General features: G+C 44.6%; 1 protein-coding gene across 1 annotated transcript; it reads left to right on the top strand.

The window, feature by feature from the left end:
• Positions 1–24,069, top strand: LOC102564359 (sodium- and chloride-dependent GABA transporter 1). The gene is made up of 10 exons (XM_059726200.1): positions 1–85; positions 3,580–3,916; positions 9,394–9,525; positions 10,364–10,464; positions 13,722–13,831; positions 14,220–14,352; positions 16,289–16,423; positions 19,733–19,836; positions 21,968–22,092; positions 24,044–24,069. The coding sequence occupies exons 2-10, from the start codon at positions 3,679–3,681 to the stop codon at positions 24,067–24,069; spliced, it is 1,104 nt and encodes a 367-aa protein (XP_059582183.1). The 5' UTR covers positions 1–85; positions 3,580–3,678.
• Positions 24,070–24,560: the final 491 nt, after the last annotated feature.

The following is a 24,560-nucleotide window of genomic DNA, read 5'->3' as shown; positions in this document are numbered from 1 at the left end:
CTGCCCATATAAACAGGGCATTTTGCTGCTGGCTGAAGGCGCAGCAACATCACCTGGCTGTGAGGCTTCATGGAACACTCTGGAGGTAAGGCAGGAGCTGTAGGGGATGGTCAGGAGGCTCCTGGTCCTGGGCATGACCTAAAATTGCACCCTGCTGGGAGTGGGTGGCCTGGTGGGGCTCTCAGTGGCACGGGAGCCCCCAGGAAATGCCAGGCCAGTTACCACCCCAGTGAAAGGCGGGTTGGGGCTCCTTAACCCCAGCTCCCACAGCTGGGTGGGTTACCCGGTTCAGAAGGGCCAACTTCAACTAACTTAGTGCCTCCCACACTAATCTCCTAAGGGCCCAAAAGGTAGAGGATGTGGGAATCCACGAGGGATGGTTGTACCTTAAGGGGATGATCCTCCAGGCTCATAGTGTGACAGTCCCCTAGAAAAAGAAGGGGGGTAAGAGTGCTCTGAAACCCCCATGGCTCAGCAAAGGCATTTGAGAATGCCTGAGGGCCAAAAGGGAGGTGTACACCCGGTGGAAGAGAGGGGCCATCACCAAGGAGGAATAATCCTCCTTGGCCCGTGAGTGTAGGAGGGCCATTAGGAAGGCCAAGGCAGGGGTGGAGCTCAGGTTAGCGACCAGGATTAAGGACAACAAAAAGTCCTTCTTCAAGTACATTGGGAGCAAGAAGAGGGCACCGGGTAATGTAGGGCCCCTGTTAGACTCAAATGGTAATCTTGTGGCTATGCCAGACGAGAGCTGAAATTTTTAACAAGTTTTTTGCCTCTGTTTTCTTGGACAGGGACCAGGACAGCTCTCCCACCACAGGTAGAGGCAATCTTGGGGATAGCACTGCCAGGCCTTGGGTCTGTGCAGAAATAGTTAGGGATCTTCTGGAAGGGCTGGATGTTTTTAAATCTGCGGGTCCTGATGCCCTCCACCCACAGGTGTTGAGAGAGCTAGCGGGGGTCATTGCTGTGCCCTTGGCCTGACTGTACAAGTGATCATGGTCCACAGGCCAGGTGCCCAGAGATTGGAAACTAGCTAATGTGGTCCCCATTTATAAGAAAGGGAGAAAGGAGGACCCAGGAAACTATAGGCCCATAAGCCTCACATCAGTCTTGGGGAAAATCCTTGAAACAATTATCAAGGATCACATCTGTGAGGGGCCAGCAGGGGAGATCATGCCCAGGGGAAATCAACATGGGTTCATCAGAGGCAGGTTCTGCCAGACCAACCTGATGGCCTTTTATGACCAGGTAACTAAATCCCTGGATGATGGTGTCGCCGTGGACGTAGTCTTTCTGGACTTTAAGAAGGCCTTTGACACTGTCTCTCACCCCATTCTCATTAATAAATTGAGCAACTGTGGCATTGATGCCTACACAGTTGGATGGGTCAAAAATTGGCTGATGGGGCGCACCCAGAGTGTGGTGGTGGACGGGTCGTACTAGACCTGGTGGGATGTGAATAGTGGGGTCCCCCAGGGCTTGGTTCTGTGGCCTACACTGTTCAACATCTTCATTAGTGAATTGGCCGAGGGGGTGGAAAACATGTTGTCCAAGTTTGCTGATGACACCAAGATGTGGGGAGAGGTAGGCACGCTCGAAGGGAGAGAGAGGCTGCAATTAGATTTAGACAGACTGCAGAAGTGGGTGGATGGTAAGAGGATGGGCTTCAATGTAGATAAATGCAGGGTGGTGCACCCGGGGAGAAGGAATCCACAGCATACATACAGGCTGGGGAGCTCCCCCCTTGAGAGCACAGAGGTGGAAAGGGATCTTGGAGTCATTATTGACTCTAAGATGAAAATGAGCCGCCAACGCCAGACCACAGCCAGCAAAGCCAACTGCACCTTGTCGTGCATCCAAAGATGCATCTCAAGCCAGTCCGGAGAGGTGATATTCCCCCTCTGTGCGACATTGGTCAGGCCACAATTGGAGTACTGCATCCAGTTCTGGGCACCGCACTTAAGAAGGATGTGGCCTGCCTTGAGAGGGTTCAGAGGAGGGCCACCCGCTTGGTTGAAGGGCAACAGGGCAGGCCCTATGAGGAGAGGCTGAGGGACCTGAACCTGTTCATCCTCAGCAAACAGAGGCTGAGGGAGGACTTGGTGGCTGCCTACAAATTTGTTAGGGGAGATCAGCAACAAATAGGAAGGGCCCTATTCCCCCCAGCAGCACCTGGGGTGATGAGGAACAACGGCCAGAAGCTACTGGAGAATAGGTTCAGGTTAGAGATTAGGAGGCACTATTTCACTGTTAGGGTGGCTAGGATCTGGAACCAACTTCCTAGGGAAGTGGTCCTCGCTCCTACCTTGGGTAAATTCAAAAAGAGGTTGGATGAACACCTGTCTGGGGTCATGTGATCCCAGTGCGTGCTCCAGCCAGTGGCGGGGGGTTAGACTAGATGATCTATTTAGGTCCCTTCTGACCCCAAACTACTATGAAACCCCCTTGTAGGGTCTGGAAGGTGGACCCCAGAGAGAGTGGGGCCATAGACTCAGAAACCTGAAATTCCCCAACTGGTCAATGCTGGGGCCAGGACCGGAAGGGTCGAAGGGCCAGGGGCCCACTGCAAGGGACACCCAGAGCTGAGGGCCTGGGATTCTGACTGGCCTGGAGGTGAGGCCAGGGCCAGTGTAGCTAAAGGTCCCAGGGAGACCACACCTGTAAGGGGGAGCAGCTCAGGGAGCTATGCAGCCGGGAATGAAGATGGAATAGGGCGCCTGAGTGGAGGGATCCAGGTGGGGTTCAAACAGTAGGATTCTGGGGCCCAGAGTGGGGCCGGTGATGTTGACAACAGAGGATGCCATCTGTGAGGCATGGGCTGCGGAGTTGGGAAGGTATGGAGCCGCAGATAGCACCCCCTGGCATCAGGGCAAGAAATGGGCAGCCTCCTGCTTAATTAACAACAATTAATTAATTATCATCAAGGTGTGGTTGGTGAGAAGGCGGGCGGTTAGCCCAGAAACAGGTGGATGGGCCACAGGGAAATCCGTCCAGAGGAGGCCCCCCTGTTACAGTCCCCATGTGACTTGATGGCATCAAGCATACACACTTGTCCAACATTGCTGTTCCCTTATTACAAATATAAGCTCTGTATCCTGTGGTTCATTCTTTCCGCAGAGATGCATTATGACTATATCATCACCAATGGTAATTTGTTGACTGGACCATGTGAATCCCTAGTTGCACACTTGTCTTAGCATTTTTTGTATTTGAGATGCATTGGCAATGGCAGGAATTCTGTGAGATGAGAGCATGTAAAGGCTATGCTGCCGGTACCTCTTTTTCTGTTAGTAAGAGTAACGCTTAGATTTTTTAGATCTTACCTACCATTTGGCATCATCCAAGCCTGTTAGAAACACTCCTCCTCACAGTTCCTTCTGGGATAGGGAAATATCATTTCATACTAAGGAAAACTGAAGAGCTTTTTTACTGAAATGGGTGGGATTGATACAACTTGCTCAAAACTACCTAGAGTGTCAGGCTCAGAGCCACGGTTACTATTTAGGATTACTTGGCTCATAAACCTTCATCCTCTTAAGACAACAACTAGTGATTTCTCTCTCTACTTTCTCCTTGCAGCAGCTTTGTCCAACCCACAGGGTACCATTTCCTCTGAGGTCAGCTGGGTCTGGAAGTGCTGTTTCTGGTCCTCCAACTCATGCAGTCACTTGAGCTGTAATGGGTAAGATTGACAACACATCTGTGGAGCTGAACTCATCCTCCGAGGTGAAGCAAGCAGCCCTTGAGGAATCTGAGTCACTTGCCCAAGAAGCTGGGGGTGTTCAGAAGAAGAAAGAGATACCAGACAGAGGTTCTTGGAAGGGAAAGTTTGACTTCCTGCTGTCATGTGTGGGCTATGCCATTGGACTGGGCAATGTTTGGCGGTTCCCATATCTTTGTGGCAAGAATGGAGGAGGTGAGAGTGCATTGCCAACCATGTACTCTTTGTTTTGGCCTCCACCCAGGGATGTAGCTAGTGCTCTGAAATGGGTGCCTGCACTGGTTGATCTGCTGGTCCCTCTCGCCTTCATTCTACCCGTAATCTATTGCCCCACGTCAGCATAAGGTCCTTAAAAGATGAGGTCAGGAAGAAATAATTACTTAAGCTTTCCCCTAGGGATGGAACTCAGTGCATTGTGTTGATAAGCATGAATTAAAAATCATGGCAGTGCTGTGAGAGGGGTATACTATTAACTCACTTTCACAGATGGAAGAACTGAGGCACTGAGAGACTAAGGGACTTGGAAAAGTCATATGGGAGCTCTGCAACACAGCTGGAATTGGAGTCCTTCACCCCAAGTACCCATTCCATTTCAGGTCCTGTGCATTCTTATTCTTTAGTTCTGTTACAATCTCTTTTCCTTACTGATCCCCTCACTACCTCTTGGTTATCTTTAGAGGTGATAAAGAAAGATGAGCTAGTGGTAATAGGGCACTGAATGAAGATTCAGTTGCTTTGTTGACAGGTTTTTTACCAATAATCTGCAAACTTTTACTGAGAACCAACTTTTTTACTGACATACGTTTTATATAATGTACATGTAAGCCTTCTGCCAGACCCTGGATAAGGATCAGGTTCAGACCATAGTAAAAAAGTTTGGTTGTTAATAAAAAAAACAAAATAAAACATTTTCTTAAGTTGGCAACCCTATTTGACTTCAGCAATGCATGCTGCCCCCACCCAGGGGCCTCTTACCCCCACACCATGGTGCACCCTGCTGCCCCCTCAGTTCACCCCCTCAACCTTACTGCTGCCACCCCACTTTCCTCATCCCATCACAGACCCCCACAAAAAGACCACTGCCTGTCTACCTGCCACCTAGCAGTGTTACAGGTAGATGGAAGGCAGCACCATCAGCACAGGGCTGGGAGTAGTGGGGGAAGGAGCAACAAAGCCCTAAGAACAGCTACCTGTGGGTGCTGTGCTCCTGTTCAGGCACCAGGTTGGTACTGCTTTCTTCTGGGCTTCAGCAATACATTCAACTTGCTTTCTGACCACAGAGCTTCAGTCAGCTCCATGCTTTTACGGGGCTATTTTTGCTTCATGATTTATGGATGGCACCGTTTTCTTATAAAATTTACAGACAGATGTTTTTAGCCTGGTTATTTATGGAGTGTCCGAAAATTTACAGACAGTTGGCAACTCTCTTTGTTGGCCACAGACTTCCCAGACAAATAAAAAATGTATGGCTTGTGCCTCAGGTCTTCCTCTGTAAAGTATCTGTCCTTTCCTGCTGGAGAGAGGTATGGTCCATCAGTGACCTATGAGGTGCCATGGCACCTGGTGATGGTGGACACCTATGTATCTAGACAGCTTGTCTTGATTTCCATGTTTGTCTCCTTTCCTTCCTCCCCACATTTCCCCTCCCTTCTATTCTACAGTGGTCTATGGCTAAAGTAATCTTCCTTTTTTTCTGCTTCAACAGTTATTTGATTTTTTTTTCTGTTGTCTCCAGGGTTCCCTATTTCTTTTCGTGTTATGTTCAAATTCTTTGTCCTCGTCTCTAAGACTCTGAATCAGTTCAGCGTCAGTGATAACTCCTTTCTTTCTTCCGTATTTTCCTTCTCATTCTCTTCTTTTCTACTGGTCCCAGGTTCCCCCTTCATTCACGTTTCCCTTATATATGTGCCTTCCTCTCTTAATGCACTAATCTCCCCTTTGTCTTTTCCTTCTCCTTTTAAAGTCCTTCCTAAAATTCTGTTCTTCTCTGACTTCACTACTTGTTTTCCTCACAAACAGTATGTCCCACCTTTCCTGTATATGCTTTGTTTTGCATATCGTTTTAGTTTGTCTCCCTTGATTTGCTCTTTGGAGAAGAGACATGTCTGATTCCAGGTGTCGGTGCTCCCCGTCCCAACCCTACCCACTACATGATACTATCTGTGAAATCCTACCACAAAAAGTTGTAGCACACTTAGGTGCATTTATGGGGGAGAAGTGGGATGGATGTAGCTTCCTTTGAAGCATATGGAAGCTGGCCACTGCTGCAGACTGGATAAGAGATTAGGGAGCCTGATATTTTTTTTTTCTTTTCACAGTGACAGTTCCTCATGCCAATTTGTATGGAAGAATGGATTTATGGTTAAGACACGGTACTTAGAGACAAGAGACTTGTTTTTAATTCCTGACTATGACGTAGCTGATGCGTGGTCTCGGATCAGTTGCATCATCTCTGTATGGCTCACTTTGCTTATGTATAAATGGGGAATAATGATACGCAGCTCAGGGCGTCATATGAAGCTGAAACATTTCCTATTCACAGAGCGTGCTGAGATCCTGGGATGAAAGGTGCTGCTGATGTTTAAAGTGCCATTATTAGCATTGGGGTATAGTTCAGTATGATATCTAGCACAGTGGAGGTAGGCATATAGTATTATCCAGTGGGACATTCATAAAGGGCTGAATGAACCTAAGAAGCCTACTGTGATGCCCTCAGGAAATTAAAAACCATGCGCTATTTTGGCTTATGCTCAAATGCCCCATGCTGCTAGTCTGTTCAGGCTGGTCATCACAATCTGCAATCTCCTTTATTCCATCTGTGGTCTGCCTGCCGGCAGGCTTAATTGTCTCTGAAGCCTACAACAATGAGCAGCCAGGAAGGCTGCTGACTTCTGAAAAGGAGCAGGTAAACTGATGCACAAAAATGTCATTTGAAGTCAATGGTAAAGCACTGGGGAAAAATCAAACGGCATCTGATTCGGACCAGGGCAGGCAAAGCCTTCCTCCTGCCTTGACTGAGGGGCTCCAAACCTGAGCAGACAGTGGGTGGCACTCCAATTACAGAGTCCTGCATGTACAACATTCAAAGCACGGTTGTGTGGGCAGCGTCCATTACACACAGGCAAATTGAAGTGAATGGAAATATTGTCCTTTCACTTATTGTTGTCACATTGTATCAGGCCATGGCTGATTTAATTTAGATTGTTATTGGGCAAATAGTTAGGGTGATATACAACCCCTGTGCAGTGGCGCTCAGCACAAGTCCTATAATCTGCCTGAGGCCTAGATGGGGGGGGTGTTGTATTCAAGTGGTGTATTAGCTTTGTGCTGCAGCCAGGCACAAGGCTCATTTTCTCTCCCAATGAATAATGTTCAAATTCTGCACTGACTTATAACTGTATGCAGTCTTTCTGATGTAAACAGAGTTGTACAGGCTTTAAATTGGCTCTGAATATAGCTTAATAGGTAATAGCTTAATTGTCTGGGAGGTTTTGAACTTGAAGACACCTGATGGTGTAAATGCTTCTTTAAATGAGAAGCTTGTCAATGGCATTTCTACTTTTACTTTGCATAAGGTTACAAGCAAAAAGGTGATTTTCTACCTTGGCAATTAATCACAGGTCTGTGGCTGCTGTCTTAATGATGAATTATTACCATCATTGTTGTTTATTTGTGTCATATTAGCAGCAAGAGACCCCAAGTAAGTTTGGAGCTCCATTCTTTTAGGTGCTGTGCAGTCTTTGCTTCAAAGACTGTATTATCCAAGCAGACCAGAGGGAGGAAATGGGAGTCTTATCCTTTCCATTTTACAGATGTGGGATTTACCCAAAGTCAGACAGGATACCTCTCAGTGTCAGGTCTCTGAACTGCCAATCTAGTGCTATGATCATCAAATCATCCTCTTTTCCTTGGCTTAATAACTTAAAACATGAAAAATGACAAGTTTGCTCCCGGTTAGTTGTCTATACATGCTGTACTGCATAGTAACTAATTGTGAGTAAATTTGCTACTTTTATTATTTGTAATTAGAGCAAATTACTGTGTACTAAGCATCTGCACGTGCAGACGCTGATGCTTACTACAGAGTAATTTGCTCTAATCTCAAGTAAAGCATCTCATGTAGATGCACCCTGTGCGTATAGCTACTAGCACTGTGATTGGTGATCAGTGGGGCATCTAGGCTTTGCTGGAAGACAAGCAGATATTAACAGCCTCCAGCATTGGATCTCACCTTCCCCAAAGCTGCTTTGAGGATTTGGACCTGGTTTCTGGCTTGTAGTTGATACAGCATAATATTTAGCAATGGAAAGGCTGCTGAACAGACGAAGTCATTTTGATGTCAATGCTCGCAGTGTTTATTTTGTTTACTTCATGCCAGGATGTTGCTGAATATGAAAGTCTTGTTTGTGCCAGCTTGCAACTCAGGCTCATGGCCATTGAACTGTCCGCCCAGAGCTCACTGAACCCTGCCTTCCTGCCACCTGCTGCCAATTCATGTTCCTGAGCCATAACTCCATGTATGGGGCTTGAAGCCAGCCTCTCCCAGCAGGGCCCAGCTGCCTGTTTGGCTCCCACTGGGCCTCAGCTGCACACCCATTGAGTTAGCAGTCTTGACTGATGTGATGTGTTTCCATAGGGCCATCCCTAGTGGTTTGTGGAGCTCAGTACTGTGAGAGATGGGCCCAGTTACAAAGATCTAAGATTTCTCAACTGCTAGACTTGATGACTGCAATACTTTATATCTGAAAAAGGTAGCAGATTTTGAAAATCTACTCATCCAGAATGTAGCAACCCCCAGCACTGGTAAGTTGGAACATTTCCCTTCCAAACTCCAGTCATATCCATTTCTCTTGCTGAAGAATAAGCTAATCTGAGCTCACGGTGTTAATCTTCAGAGCTCAGTAGCTACCTCCTTGACGGTAAGGACTTCCCATTCTTCAGGAGGAATGGAGCTCTCCTCAGTAAACATTAGACCAATGACAGCTAGAGTCTGAGCTTTCTTAACAGCCATCCTATGACTATGGAGCTGCCTTCCTCAAGAAATTATGGTGACCTCAGATCAAGACACAAGACCCGCCTGCGTGCCTTAACTTTCCTATAATAATAACATTGTAGAAAACAAGGAAACTGATGGCTAATGCATGCAAACATTCATTTCTGCTTTTGGGCTTTATGGAGGGGACAGAAAATCAATAGCCAAAGACCTACCCCTGCCTACCATTTTGGCTTGCGCGCAGAAGCTACACTGACAGATGTGATAAAAATATTTGGGTTGATAAGTCAGTGATGGGCACCTTGTGGCTGGTAGGGCAAAAGGGATTAACCATTTATTGGAAAATACATCTTAGTTTCATAGTTATGAAAGGATCCTAAGGATCAGCATAAGGATCCTAACTGTAATTACAGACAGATCCAGAGAAAGTTGGTCTGCTATCACATGGGATGGCCTCCGAGGTGAGCATAATACTGCCGTTTGATTGCTGAGACTGGAACAGAGTACCAGGGTGGCAAACTGAACCCTGGCATTCATGTAGTAATTGTGAGCTTTCCACAGTGAAGAGGTGGCTGATTTCTGTCTAACCTGGAATGCATTTGCTGCCCCGGTGCAGTAGAAAAACTGTTGGTAATGGAACATTATAGTGCCCTTTGCTAGAAGTTGCTTGTTCTTTCAGGTGCCTTCCTGATCCCCTATTTCCTGACGCTGGTGTTTGCTGGGATTCCTCTGTTCCTGCTGGAGACTGCTCTCGGCCAATATACCTCCGTAGGTGGATTGGGTGTCTGGAAATTAGCACCCATGTTTAAAGGTACTGTACTGTAAATCCATGGAGCTGATGTAATATAACTAGCTTTAGAGATTAACCCCATTGCTGTCCTAGATTTGGAAGCAAACCCTGTGGGAATGGGACACAGGACTTCGGGAAATGAGTGGTGAGCCAGTGTAGACAGTTATGCCTAGTTCAATTTATGGTAGATATAGGGGGTCCTTCACTAAGGTGTCCAGGCTTCAACAACAATTCTGCTCTTTGTTTGAATGACTTTGTTATAATAACAAAAAAACGTATAGGTAACACTGATTTATGGAAGCATCCTGAATCCCAACGACTGGATTGGGCAACCTAGTTTATCACGCTTGTTCTTGGTATAAGATGGAGTGAGCACTGCTCTGTCTCTGTGAAACTCTATATAAAGTACACTGGGAAGCTGGCTCTCCACTAGTTAGATATAACACTTCTGTGTTTTTAATAGCAGCATTGCAGAAGCCATGGGTGAATTAGAAGTGTTTTTTAGGAGAAAGAGATTTAACTGCAGGAGCAGCTAAAGGGACAGCTGCTTCCTATTCTCTGGTTTTCATTAAACTACATGCACAAACTTTGCTAGAGAGATTGAAAAGCAACACTCTTCAACCGATATGATACAGCGGAGATGTGTGACATTAACAGAACATGCCATTACTGCCTGAACAGTGACTTGAGGGCATGGCACTGCTTCTTATTGACATCTGGGAAAATGTGGTACAAACCTCTGTCCTTTCTCTGCTCTTCAGCTTGCTGTCCCTACTTCATTATGGGAGGTTTGTATCCTTCTGCTCAGTCCAACTCCACAGACTCAATGTTAAGTATGCGTTTTTGTCTTCTCTTCCAGGAGTGGGTCTGGCTGCTGTGGTTCTCTCATTCTGGTTGAATATCTATTATATTGTCATCATTGCTTGGTCACTGTACTATCTCTTCAGCTCTTTCACTGGGGTGAGTTTCAGCCATTTCTGTAAATGCCAACTTGGCCTTTTATAATGTATTTTCTAACCCTGTTTCTCTGATGAAGTGGGGTGTAATATATTACTTTTTTGCACTACAAAACAGTGGTTTTTTCAACCTGTGGTCCATGGACCCTGGGGGTCTGCATACTATGTCCAAGGGGTCTGCGAAAGATGACTATGATCAATCAAAAGTATGGGGATACCTACATTTACAATTAAAAGGGGTCTGTACCTCCATTTGAAATTTTTTAGGGGTCCACAAATGAAACAAGGTTGAAAACCATTGCTATAAAATATTACAACAGATTGCTTATGGATTGAGTAAAGCAGCTCAATTAACACTGGTCTTGGATTCTTTACCGAGACATTCATAAATAATTACAACAGTGGTTTAGAATTTCTCTATACTGATATTTTTCTTTTAAGCAGAATATTCCCTTTACAAATCTTAGAAATGTGTCCTCTGCAGCCTTGAGTCTTGTTAAAATAATCTTGTCTTTCTATCACATCCCTAGAGTTTCAGACCTTAGTAGTTACAAGTTCCAAACATAGCTTCTTCATATTATCTCATTAAGGTCAGAACCATGTCCCCAGTAATTAGATCTCATTTACACTGCTCTCAATCTATTGACTCCAATGGGATTTCTCCTCATGTAGGCCTGATTTCAATAAAGCACTTAAGCATCTGTTTATGTTAGAAGCATATGTAGAAATGTAAGGATGTGCCCCTAAACAGGACGCCATTTTAAGCATATAAGTTAAAGTCTGTGCTAAGTCTTATTAACTTCAGTGGGGTACTTGCCTAAATCAGGGTCTTATACCATTTAATGCAAGATCAGAATCAAGCCACAAATTCATTTCTTGTCAGCTGATGTTTATTGACCTCTAATGTATGAGAATAAATCTTAGCAAACCACAAACATGAAGACTTGTATTACCATTGTTCCTCTGGGATTCCATTTAATTTAGACTTAGCTGCTGAAATGCTATACATGTACCATAGTTCAGTCCAGTTTAAGTTTTTTGTTTGATTCCATTTTCAAGCATCTGTGAAATCTTTTGCCAAAATCTTCCTATTGTTTAGCACTCCCAAACCATATGTCTGCAGTACCTAATGCTTTCTAATCACTGGCAATATTTGTTGTAGTCTCACAAGCCCAGACAAGTAATTTGTAAAGTTTGTTGTGGGATGGATATGAGATTTCTGATGAAGATTTTGAAGTAACAAAGAAGAGTCTACCCATAGAGAATTAACCTGTCCAAGCTTTCATGCAGAGCTCATTTTTTCTGGGATAGGATACTGTCTGTTTAGTCACTGCTACGTATATATGCAGGCAGTAGCAGGTATGATTAATAAAGCTGATTGTACAGTCTTAATGGATAGTCTCAGCAAATTGATTAATAGATTTCACAGTTACCAAACATACTCTCAGTTTCTTTAAGGAAAGCTGGGCCTAAATCCCAGACTGGAGTATCCTCAAAATTTGGGCAAGGAGTTTTTGATCAGAACCTGAACCCACACCCATGCTTAAATATTGCAACTCAAATCAATCTTTAAAGTTCAGATGAAGGGAAGCAACCTGACCGACACACTCTCTTCATCAGCATTATTCTGCTAGGCCAGATTTCTCCCAGAATCAGCTCCAGCAAAGTGAACAGACTTAAACCATGGATCTAGACTTCTAAAGCAGCAGTTTGCCATGTACTTAAACACATGCTTTAACATCCCGTAAATTTAAAAGGACTTAAGTGTGTATCTGTGTGTTCTGCTGAATCCAGACCTTAAGACCAGTCTACACAGTAAAATGGACTAAATTGCCTATTCTTATCTAGTTCCTCTATGGAGTATTGTTAGGCCTTGGACACATGTTATTTTTGTAGTGCTAGATGCAGTGTCTGCTGCTGTAGTGCCACAAAAACCACGTGTCCACATGCTCAGGCTTTTTGTAGTACCACAGAAATGGCAGACCTGGCACCAAAAAGTTTCTGTTTCAAACAGGAACTTCTCTTTAGCACTACTGGGAACTCTTAGACCTCCAGCATCCCAGAGTGTTCTGCTCTGCTTCCTTCTCTGGAGGGGGAGAAGGGAAGACTGATCGGCTCCCTGCAAGCCCACATGGCCATTACAGCTCTGTTTGCAGCACAGCTGTTACAGACTGGACCCCACTCCATGGAACAACTGATCAGCAGCTGTTCAACTGTTCTGAGGAAGCTGTTCCACACAGGGGCAGCCATGGCTGGCAAGCACAGCCCCCCACCACCAGCAGGGAGTTGGAGGGGGCAAGAAGAGCACCTCTGCCACCCCCACTGATGGCTAGAGCCTATCTTTGACAGCTGCTGCTGCTGTGGGGGCAGGACCCAGTCCTGACAGGTGCAGTCATCAAGCAAAGCCCCTACTGCCCACAAATCTGGTGGGGAGTAAGGACAGCATGTCTTTCCCCCTGCCGTCTCCCTGAGCTGGTGGTGGCATCAGCTAGAGGCAATCTCTCTGGCCTGGAATCAGAGGGAGCAAGAGTCCCTTCCTGGTTATACAGCATGGCTTTGAGGTTATGAATATGTGCTTACTCCCATAGCACCCTACAGCACTTCGTAGCACTAGAAATGGATGTATGGCCAAGGCCTTATTTGGCACACTGGATATGTCTGCCCTACATTTGGAACATGCTTACCCCCATAGCACCTTCCAAGCATGTGTAGATCACAGCATGTGTAGACATACCTGAGCAAGCTTGACCTGACATTTCCTGCAACCTTCCAGTGTGTTCCCAATGCCATCCTCATGTTCAATAGCACCCCCTACCTGACTAAATGCCTACACATTGGCACATCTTTACATTTCTGCAGATGCTCTCTGGCATGTTCTCTTGTTTTTGTAGTCACTTCCACCTGTTTATTCCTATGTTTCCATGTGCCCACACCCCTCAGGCACTGCCTGATACTCCAGCACCCATCTGGTCTCTTTTCCTAGTTTCTCTGTCCACCCAGGCTTATGCTTCCACAGTCCCTCTCCCCTCCTGAGAACGTGACCTCACATTCCCTTCTCAAAGCCCACAGAGAATCCTCTGCTCTTAGAGTCTGACATTTTAATTCCTTCCTTCATTAATTTTGTTAATTAGTACAAATGGAGGTGGTAGAGGTTTAACAAGCAAATATGTATTCAGTGATGAGAGGGCTATGAAGAGCGTTTTGAGAGCAGAGTTAAATATTGCTACCTGGGCTTTACCCTCACTTTCCTCTTCCCTTTAGGACCTCCCATGGCAAAGCTGTGGCAATGCCTGGAACACAGATCGGTGCTTTTCCAACTACTCACTCAACGATACCACAAATCTGACCAGTGCTGTGACTGAGTTCTGGGAGTATGTCTCCAGCTTATGTCAGGTTTTACCATTGCAGTGGCTGTTCTGTCTTTTGGTGCTGCTTTGAAAGTCTCTGTCAATAGCATGGATTTATTCAGCAGGCCATATGGAGAGGGTGCCCCACAGGAGATGCTCTTTCTAAATGGCAGACTCACGTGTAGTCAAATGTTCAGACAGAGCAGGGGGGGATCAAAACCTTCCTCCATCCGTCTTCTTTCTTTCATCCTCTTTCTCTGTGTCTTAGAACACTTAAGGCCTTTGCACTCCCTGCCCTTGTCCAGGCTTGCTCCTCGACCCGCTTTGTGCCTTTTGCCCACCCCTGCAATTTCAAACCCTTTGTTCCTTGTGGATTGTACTTTAAAAAAATGTAACATCTTTTGTTTTGCAGAAGGAACATGCACCAGATTTCTGGAGGCTTGGGGGAGCCAGGTAGCATTCGCTGGCCCCTTGCTGGAACTCTTGCTCTAGCATGGGTTCTTGTCTATTTTTCCATCTGGAAAGGTGTAGAGTGGACGGGGAAGGTACTTTACAATAATCTTGCATTACAGTGTTGCTTTTTATTGCTGTCCTTTGAAATGTCCTCCAGACTCAATTTTATTTGAGTGCCTGTAATTAGGGTTACTGTGTTTCAAGGCAGAATTGCAGCAAGTGCCATTAAATTCTTGACATTTACCTTTCATAGTTATAAAAATTGCCACCATGTTTGTAGTAATTTTCATTCTAAGCATAGAGAGCACTCTACAATGATAGTCACAGGGCTGAATATTGAACTGTCAGATCTTTGATGGACTCAGACAAAGATTTTCAAAAATTACGTATGATGCCCAACTTGAGACATATTAAAAAGGCCTGTGGCCCACTCCTGAGTACCTTCTCTCTGAAAATTGCCCTCTTAAGATGTTGCAGATTGAGCATCTGAAATCACTAGTCTCTTTTGAAAATCATCATCTACCACTTTAGGTCTTGGTGGATGACCCTCGGAACAGAAACATATTGTATTTGCCAGCTATTGCTATTGTTTAACATTTCAGACTAGTAGAATGAAAGGACAAATCCATGAAATTACTCAGTTTACGAAAATAGTGGACCTGATAAATATATTTTAGGGTACAACTTGGAGTAATGCAATGACAAGAAAAGAGTAATCTAGGTTAAATAACAGGAAAAAAACTTCTTTATGGTAAACTCCCTTAGATTGTAAACTAGTATCACAGTGCTGGAATCAAGGAAATTAGGACTGTTGAAGCATTTTAATAAAATAAGTCTAGGTAAAGTGATAGAAAATAAGGGCAAGATTACTTCAGTTGGTTACATTTCCTATTTCTGTGGATCAAATTCATCACTCATGGAATTGAATTGCTTTTACTGCAGTTTCACCAGGAATTGGTTTATCTTAATATTTCTGTCAGTCCTCCCATGCCATTAATAGAAAAAATCCTAAATATTACCTAAGTAGTAACATAACATAGAGATGGGGGGAAAAAAGTCAGCTACTTCTTACATGAGGCATGAGCCTTCTGTGTAAAGTCTATGGAGATTATTTCTTTTCTGGGCTACCAGCCTTCTTTTCCTATATGGATACAAATGAATGTAAATAAACTCACAATACATAGAAGACTGTAGTAACTGCTATAACACTGGGTGCATCTACATGTTCAATTAATGCAGAGCAATAAACTTTGGCACAGTTAGCACCACAGTTGGTCTACACGTGTGCCCGGGACTGCAGCAGTTTGAGCAGGGGTGGAGCAGCCCGGGGCCACCAGCAGGTTCAGGGGGATCAGCCCTGGGCTCCAGGTGACAGTGCCAGATGGTGGAGGGGTTGGCTGGGATACGAGAGTGCTAAAGTATGGAGCCACGCGGCAGGCAGCCCCTGCACTTTATAAAACACCCTTGGGCATTTATACACATGCTTTTTGGTACTGCGATGCGCCGGAGATCCGCCACTATGGAGCAGACGCATACTGTGCTGTGTCTCATGCAGTTGTATAAGTGGTGAAATGCATGTTAGTGCGCAGAAGATGGTAATGGTGCACTTTTGAACTAAAGCACCTTCTAAGCATGTTAGTTCAAAAGCATGTCGCTGCTATTTTCTCAGCGCTGACGTGCATTTTGCCACTTATTCAACTACAAGCGTCACAGCACCAGGCGCTTTGAAAAGCGCCTGGCGCACCAGTGCTTGCATATGTAAAAATGCCCTCGTGTCCAGCCATCCCCTGTCACCGTCTTCGCGTGCATTTCAGCACACACAATTACTCTGCCATAGGAGAGTACTGTATCCTATGACAGAATTAATTAAATTATTTTACTGCACCCTCATACCAACACACGTGTAGACAATGACACTTTTCTACAGAGTTAATTAGTCAACTTCACAGTAAAGCGCACGTGTAGCTGCACCCGCTGGCAGTTAGTGTGTCGCTAACTGCTGACATCTTTCTCTCCATCTCTCTTTAGGTTGTATATTTTTCAGCCACCTATCCTTACCTCATGTTGTTTATTCTTTTCTTCCGTGGCGTCACTCTGCCAGGAGCCAAGGAGGGGATACTCTTTTACCTGACACCGGACTTCAGCAAGCTCTCTAAGTCTGAGGTTGTACCCCAATTCTTAAAGCTTTGACAGCACGATCACCGCTATAGTATTGTTCCCTGACACTTTGTCAGAACATTTCAAGGAAAGGGCACCAAAAAAGCTTCCCTTGTTAGCCTTAGAATCCCAGATGCTACACCTTTTACAGTTTGTAACAAAACTAGGGACAGGTGGTATAAATCTTTATAGCTCTACTGAAGTCCTGCAATGTTATTCACAGAGTGATATCAGCCCAGTTATACCAGCTAAGGCTCTGCTTTATTAGTGAGGAAGTGGCAGGAATGCCCTATCACACTGGTTATTGTAAGGGTGACCATTTTGGCTAGTTAATGCAGCCCCAGGAAGAGGAGATAATGGAGTTGAGTGCTGTTGGTCTGTGTAATTTGGGACTGGTACCAGTTCAGCAATAGGTGTCACTGTTATTTTTGGTGGAAGGGTTTAAATTACAAGTGATAGCCATGTCACTTTGCCTTAATATGTGGAAGCACAGCAGAGTCCCAGGAGAAGCAGGGATGCTTGTAGAGGCAAAGTTTCTCAGCCAACACTGTCTCTATGTTATAAAGTAACTTAGAGGTCTGTGACATTGCCAGTCACATACAAGTGGTGACAGTCTTGCTTTACTGAGAGATCCTTTTTTTGTAGCAGACACTCCACTATAACATTACAGCCACCCACAAGTATTCCAAAACCATGCAGGAGGGTCCCAAGAAAATAAAAGATAATTTTAAGCATCAGGCAATTAAAAAACAAAACCCACTATGTTCTGCTTTTTTTTTTTTTTTTAACCTTTTTGGCTGTGAACAGTTAAATACCCTGGAACTACCTGTATATTTTAAAGCTTTTCTTTGCAACCATGTCAGCTACAAGACAGCTTTTTATCAAAAGAAACTCATATAGTCAGGTGACTTGAGAAGTAGGACTCTAAGTAAAGCACCAAATATGGGGAGTCATGTGATAAAACATGAGTTTTGGTAACCTTGCTGCAAGTACTGATGTTCCATAAACCCTGTCATTCATTCAGGAGGCCCCTGCATTGATCTGCCTTAAGAGGTAAAGGAAATGGTGCAGAACAATCTCACCTCCTGACCTACCCCACTCTAGTCTCTGCCTATTTCAAGGAACTAAACCTAAGGCAAAGTCCTTTTGAATATTCTTGGATGCTCTTTGAAAAACATGTTGTGCCAGGCTCTAGGGGTACAGACAGAAGTGACAATTTTTGCTTGATCTAACCCCAGAAGGTGGTCTACAGCTGTGACCAAACAGAAAGGCATGGCTGCAAATTGCTTTATAAGGGCCCAATCCTGTGAAAATCTGAACTCCTATTGCATGAGGGTTCAGATGAACATACTTCAAAACCTCATGTTCTGTAACTTGTGTCTGCGGAGCTCCAAGCCTGTCACTATTTTCAGAAAGGGACGGGGGAAAGGGATCAGAGGGATTTTGGTTTGGGGGTCCTTTCAGCGAGCACTGGAGGATGGGGCTCTCCAGTGCCGACTGTGGAATCTCAAGAACAAGCTCCCTCTGCTGCCTTTCCCCCTCCCATTCTGAAAACAGGGTCTGGGGTGGCAGGGTGGAGTGGCATACATTGCTATGGAAACTAGGTTGCAGGATCACAGCAAGCAGCTGGAATCCCCAACTTCCAGACCCAGCAGCAGACTTTTTTGGGGTCCAGGGGACCTTTTCAACTTGTAGCACTTCCTGCAAAGTGCTGTGAGTTACAACAGGGAGCTGCTGTTCTGTCTGCGCCCTTGGTGTTTTTGCCAGCTGAGGAGGATGTACGAGGGCTTCCTGTTTTATCAGTCTCTCTTAAATGCAGGGGTTGGTTCCTGCTCTTACCCTTGGACTGGTAGGAGTCCCAGAGCAGACTGTGAGAGGCAAATGCCATGTCCCACTGTTTCACTGTTTCACCCCCTCTACCAGTGTTGTTGGGCTGGCTGTGAAGGAGAGTGCTCATTTTGTCCGCCTCTGCTGAGGAGCAACATGTATTCTTGCCAGGCAGAGGGGAGATGCAGGAGATGCTGTGTTGCCAGGAGGCAACATGTCTCCCTGAGGTTCACTTAAGTGTTCTGCGTTGCATGCACCTATACCCATTCATGCATATGCTACTGAAGCTAGAATCTTAATAATGCAGCCCTTAACAGTCATCCCCATTGATTTTTTCCTCTCCATGTGTCTGGTTTTCTGACCTTTTGCTGACCCTGGAAGTAGAAGTGCTGACCTATGGAGAGAAAAACTTTCCTTTCAGTAGTACAGTATAACTTGGGATGGCTGAGCAGGACACAAACCCTGGATGCAAACTTAGTGGGGTTGCCAAAATGGTGCCTCTCCCAGGGAGTCCACGCCTGGATAGCAGCAGCTGGGTGGACGGTCACTTCACAGCTATTGTAGGAGTAACAACCGAGGTGGGCAGACCATACCCCAGCAGCAGCAGCCGGGGACTTTTTTGAGTCCTCAGATCAGGTAAGACGCTTGTACTTGCTCCTCACCTGGCTCTTGGTCCCCCTCGCCCCTCTGGCACTCAGCAGCACCTCCCCTCCCACACCCACTCTCAGCATCCCCTTCCCTCTGGTGCTCAGCAGCACCTCCCTCCTCTGCCCTCTCCCCACCCCTCCAACTGTCCAGCATGGTTTTCCCAAGGCACAATACCTCAGGGATACCTCTGATTTTTCTGGCACTTCTGGTTCACAAGAAACAGGTTGTAAAGGAAATAAAATACAAAAGACCATTTTTGTAAGACTTCCATTTGGCTGGCCCAGGAGATTTGATAGGTTTGGGCAAACAGCCTCTTCTGGGGTGCTTATGGGGAATGAACCCCAATGTGAAACCCTTTGAAGCCTTCTCATGATCTGTGTCAGACACGAGGAAGGCTTGGGCTAGAGACTACAGACATCCCCAGGACGTGGGACTGCTGTAATCTGAACAAACGAGGTTTCAATGTGACCCCATTTTCAGCACAAACTTCTGTTTACTTTTGGTACTGTGGGAGCTAAGTAGCCACGTGGGAGTCTTTCTGCAGCTGGCTCTTCTGTCCCAGCTCCATCTGAGCAGAAATCAGTTTGGCAAAGGTAGAAGAGCACCACAGCCCTTTATACTGGATGCTGATATTCATCTCTGGAGTACATTGGTGTAGTTTGTTCTTTAATTCCTTGTAAAAAGGTTTTGACCAAATGACCTTCAGCATTTCCACAGAAAAGTGTCATAGACATGATGACCATATTTTTTCTAAGCAGATGCAGAAACTTTGATTGGGAGATGAGGTTAAACAGACTCTGCCTGACAATAGTATAAACTAAGCCTGTCTCTCCTTTGCAGGTCTGGATGGATGCAGCCACACAGATCTTTTTCTCCTATGGACTGGGCCTAGGGTCTCTGATTGCCCTGGGAAGCTATAACACCTTTCACAACAATGTCTACAGGTGTGTTAAACACATCATTCTTCAAATGCCTCTGCAAGTAGAAGAACATGTAGAAACATATTTTGAACTTCTGCCTTACCCTGGTGAATACTTGAGTCATAGGAGCAATTCCAGTGCAGCCTCTGAATCTACTCCCGTGAGCATCCACTACCAGCAAGAGTAAAGTGTTCACAGTCTGGCCCATTAGCATCTGACCCTGCACTCTGCAGTCTATCAACATGCAACTAAGGTCTCACCTTTGGTCTTAATATCTGACCATCTTCTGGCAATGGCACACTTACAAATCATATACTGCACCTCTGTCCTTCACAACTTAGACCTCTCTCACTTGTCTACTGTATAAATCTATGGTGCACTCACGCAATATTGCAACTAAGCTGGGGCAACCAAGACTGCAGCCCCAGACACCGACTTGAAGGTCAGGGGGTGAAAAAATAGCAGCTGCTGCCACAGTTGCACAATCCTGTCAGCATCATGGCAGCAGGTGGAAGTCACCGCTACCTCCATTCATTGCAGCTACCGCAGGCTCCCAGCTGATTTGCACCGCCTCTGCACCCACATCTTGAATTCTGCATGCAGTTCTGGTCTGCACATCTTGGAAAGCATGTTGTAGAATTAGAAAAATGAGAGAAGGGCAACAAAGATGATCGGGGTATTGATCAGCTGCTATACCAGGGGATGCTTTAAAAGTCTAGGACTCTTCAGGTGGGAAATGAGAAGGATGAGGTGGGTTATGGCAGACCTCTATGAAACCATGATGGCGTAGATAAAGTGAACAGGGAACTGCTATTCACAAAGTCCCAGAATACAAGAGCAGGGGGATGCCCACTGAGATTAACAGGACAGAGGTTTAAAACAAACAAGAGGAAGTATTTTCTTACTCAGTACATAGTTAATTTGTGAAATGCATCACCACAGGTGGTTGTGGCAGCTGGGCACCCAAGGTAGTAGTGGTGATGCAGCACCAGAGTATCGATAACTTCCAGCTGCCAATGCAATCACACAGCTGTGGTGGCAGCTGTTATTTTTTCTGCCCTTCAAGTTGATGCCTGGGGCCAGTGCCCCAGTTGCCCTGCTTTAGTTACACTACTGCCTTTGACATCCCTAAACCAATGATGGTCGAAGCCAGGGAGCGTGAGACATGGGTTGAATTACACTAGACATGCCAGGGGTGGATCCTTGGGGGTGCAGTGATGCAACTGTACCTCCCTTTGATTTTTGCTTTGCCTACACGTTAAACTGACTGCCTAGAAGGTGCAGTGGCAATGGACTTCATGGCTGATTATCTGATTCCCACTAAGGTCTCTTCATTCCACAGGTATTAACAACCCTCTCTCCATTTTAATGGTCTTGATGTTCCACTATTCAAACTATCCTTTCTTCTGCAATATTGTTGTCTGTTATCCATTCTTGGTAATGGCTCTTCTATTCTATTCTCTCTTGTATTTCATAATCCTGCAGACTGTTTTTAGTCCTAGCTAAAAACTTTAACTCAGATATAGTAATATTAATTTATGTGTAGAAATGACTGACAGTGAAGTGCTGGAAATTCTGTCAAGACACTCAAGAAGACTACATTTTGTGAATTTGAATAAGAGATGTACATTTTACTATAATGACTACAGGACTAATGACACCATGTCTTTTGACTATTTTGACCATTTTTGCCTAGTTTTTCATATTTTTTAAAACTTAATAGATAATCTAGCAAATTAGTGAACATGCTAATACAATTATATTTGCTTTTGCTTTCATCTTAAATTGAATAATGTAGTGCTGCCCCCTTAGCATATTTATAAAGCTTCTAGTTTCTCTAACAGGAGAAAAAATGTGTCATGGTATATGTGATGATGCACCATATCATCTGCACACCTCTTTTCAAAATCCTAGATCCATCCATGAGACATGCTCTGCATGTGTACTTGCCCTCTAAAGCACTGACCACTTGCCACTGTCAGAGACAGGATACTGGGCAAGACGGACCATTGGTCTGACCTAGTATGACACTTCTCATGTTCATCCTTATGCCTCATTTCCAGCTTCCTCTGAGAACCCAACTGTTGTTCTGTTCTAATCAACTGATGGGAACAGAAATGAAGAAGGTTTTCTCACATCTATTTTTCTTTTTCAGAGACTCCATCATTGTCTGCTGTATAAATTCTACCACCAGCCTATTTGCAGGATTTGTTATTTTTTCCATTGTTGGTTTCATGTCTCACATCACCAAGAAGTCAATCGCTGAGCTGGCATCTTCAGGTAAGCAGATGTTGCCTGTATTGTTATCTAGTGGATAAGGTCCTGGCCTGCAAATCAGGAAAGCTCGCTCTCATTTCCAGCTCTGCCACTGACCTGCTCTGTGAGCTTGGACACACTACTTCTCCTGTTTGTGCCCTTCTTTTTCTTTTTCATAATTCAGGAGGATTTATGAAGTTACACTGGTGTACATTTGAACTACTGAAGATCTGGCCCATGAACTTAGTTGAAGTTACCCAGAAAAAGAAAAACATTTTTCACATGTCCCAAATATAATTATTTGTAATAATGTATGTGCCAGTTGGCATATCACTTTCACAGAGCTTTTCTGATTCGTGTTCAAGTGTGTAACTCACTTCTCTGAGAGCTTTAGGTACTGGATGCTCAGGAGACTGATAGAGTGAGACTTTTGGTATGGCTAATGCAGATGGAAAAGTGCTTGTTCCAGAATAGCTGAGGAAGCTTATTCCTGATAGACTCAAGTGATTATTGCACTCAGACTTCCAACTAAACTAAGAGTCTTCTGTGCTTTTTTATGTCTACCTAGTTTTGTTATTGATATACTTAAAGGAAGACTTACAGTGCTTGGTTTGCTACAGTACTATTCCTTTGTAGCACCTAAGTTCTGATGATATTTTTGCAGAGGTGATCAAACCTAAGAACTTCTTTTTTTGTGGGAAATTCCAACCTTTTAAAGTCCAAATTTCATTTTTGATCTTTCAACGGCTTGATTGGTTGCTTTCCCAAAATGAATTTTAGTTGATGTCATATTCTCACAGAAAGTTTTGATTTCAACAAAATGAACATTTCTAATAAAATCAGAAATAGTTTGTCCAGTTCCAGCTCTCTAGTTCTGTTGTGTATGGTAAAGCCACAGCATTCTTCTTTAAGGGGAGGGAAAGAGCTAATGCATGTTGACAGTCCTTCACCCTTCCTCTTTGAGATACTTCATATACCTTGGGTATGTCCCAGGCAAGGAGGAGCAGAGATTTTTTTTTTTTATGGAGTTCATATTAACTATTGGCAGTTCTTCGCTGCTGTAGTCTCTCTGTTTAATCATAATACTTGCTCTGACTTATCTTGCTGTCAAAATGCTTTACAGACATAAACTGTTCATTGTGTTTCATTACTCTAGGTCCAGGACTGGCTTTTCTTGCCTACCCACAAGTTGTTACACAGTTGCCTATGTCTCCTCTCTGGTCAATTCTCTTCTTCTCTATGCTAATGATGTTAGGTCTGGACAGCCAGGTGAGAAAACACCCAGGGGAAAAGTGGGGTAAGAAACAAAGAGATGATTTGGTAAGAGCAGCCCCATCTCCCACCATCTATGATCAATTAGGAGATCATCAGTCCTCCATTGTTCATAGACAGAGCCATGTTGGCTGATTTCTCACTCTCAAAAGCAAAACATATCCATATGGGGCAAATCCCCTGGAAGACATATTTTTTTTTTTACCCCTGATGAGCCATATGACTGTGTTGGGTAACCTCCCACTGTGCTTAAGTAAGCCCCATTTCTAGAGTTAGCCTTCTGAGGCTGGATCACCTATTGATGTCAGTGAATCTCATCCATATAATTAGATATTTGTATAGTGATATGCTGTTTCCTGATCAGTTGTAGCTGTATGGACTCTGAGACAGGGACCATCTCCATGCTATACATTAGGCATGCCAAGCAAAAATAGTGCCTGATCACTGCCTGGGCCTGATACAAATCAACAATAATCACAGTAATGACCAATCTTTTGTATACCAACAAAATGAGTGACTCAGAAAATGGAGGATCCCATTTTCTAGTGAGAGGCTTCTCAGAAATTTAGGGTGCCTATACATGAGCGTGGAGGCTGCTTCGACACACTATAATTACAGTGCATTGGAGCAGATTTGATTAATCGAGTCTACTGGAGTGTGGTAATTACTGAGCTCTGGTCACCCTCTGTGTCTTGTGTATCAGGGTCTCCGGACTTCCAAGCTTGTTGAATGAGCTTTATAAAGCCTCCCTACCACCATTTTGAAGTGTGGGGACTGTGATACATGAAATGCTCTGGGCTCTTTAAATGGAGCAATTGAAGCACCCCCACCCTCCTCCCCCAAGCACGTGTATAGATACCTTTGGTTTCCCTTCAAATCTGTTTTCAGATCTGATGAATGCTCATGAACCTTTTGTGCTGTTATTAGGGGTGAAGCCTGTCTCATTATTGCTGGAATCGACCTTTTTCGTTGGGGCGCTGCTGTTGTGGAAGGTGAATGGGGGCTGAATACACCCAACTAGAAACTTCCCATCAAAATATTTTTAGCAGAAAATGTGATTTCCACAAAATTACATTTTCTGTGGGGAAAATATCAATATTTGTTACTTTGTTCCTATTTTATGGTGGGGAAGATCAAAATGAAATGCTCTACTTCATGCCTGTTTGATTCTTATCTGTGCCCACACGAGCTTCCTTTGTTTGCCCCTATTCTCCTCTATG

Source organism: Alligator mississippiensis, chromosome 4, assembly GCF_030867095.1.
Source record: "Alligator mississippiensis isolate rAllMis1 chromosome 4, rAllMis1, whole genome shotgun sequence".
NCBI classification, from domain to species: domain Eukaryota; kingdom Metazoa; phylum Chordata; order Crocodylia; family Alligatoridae; genus Alligator; species Alligator mississippiensis.
This window is presented reverse-complemented; position numbering and strand designations above follow the sequence as displayed.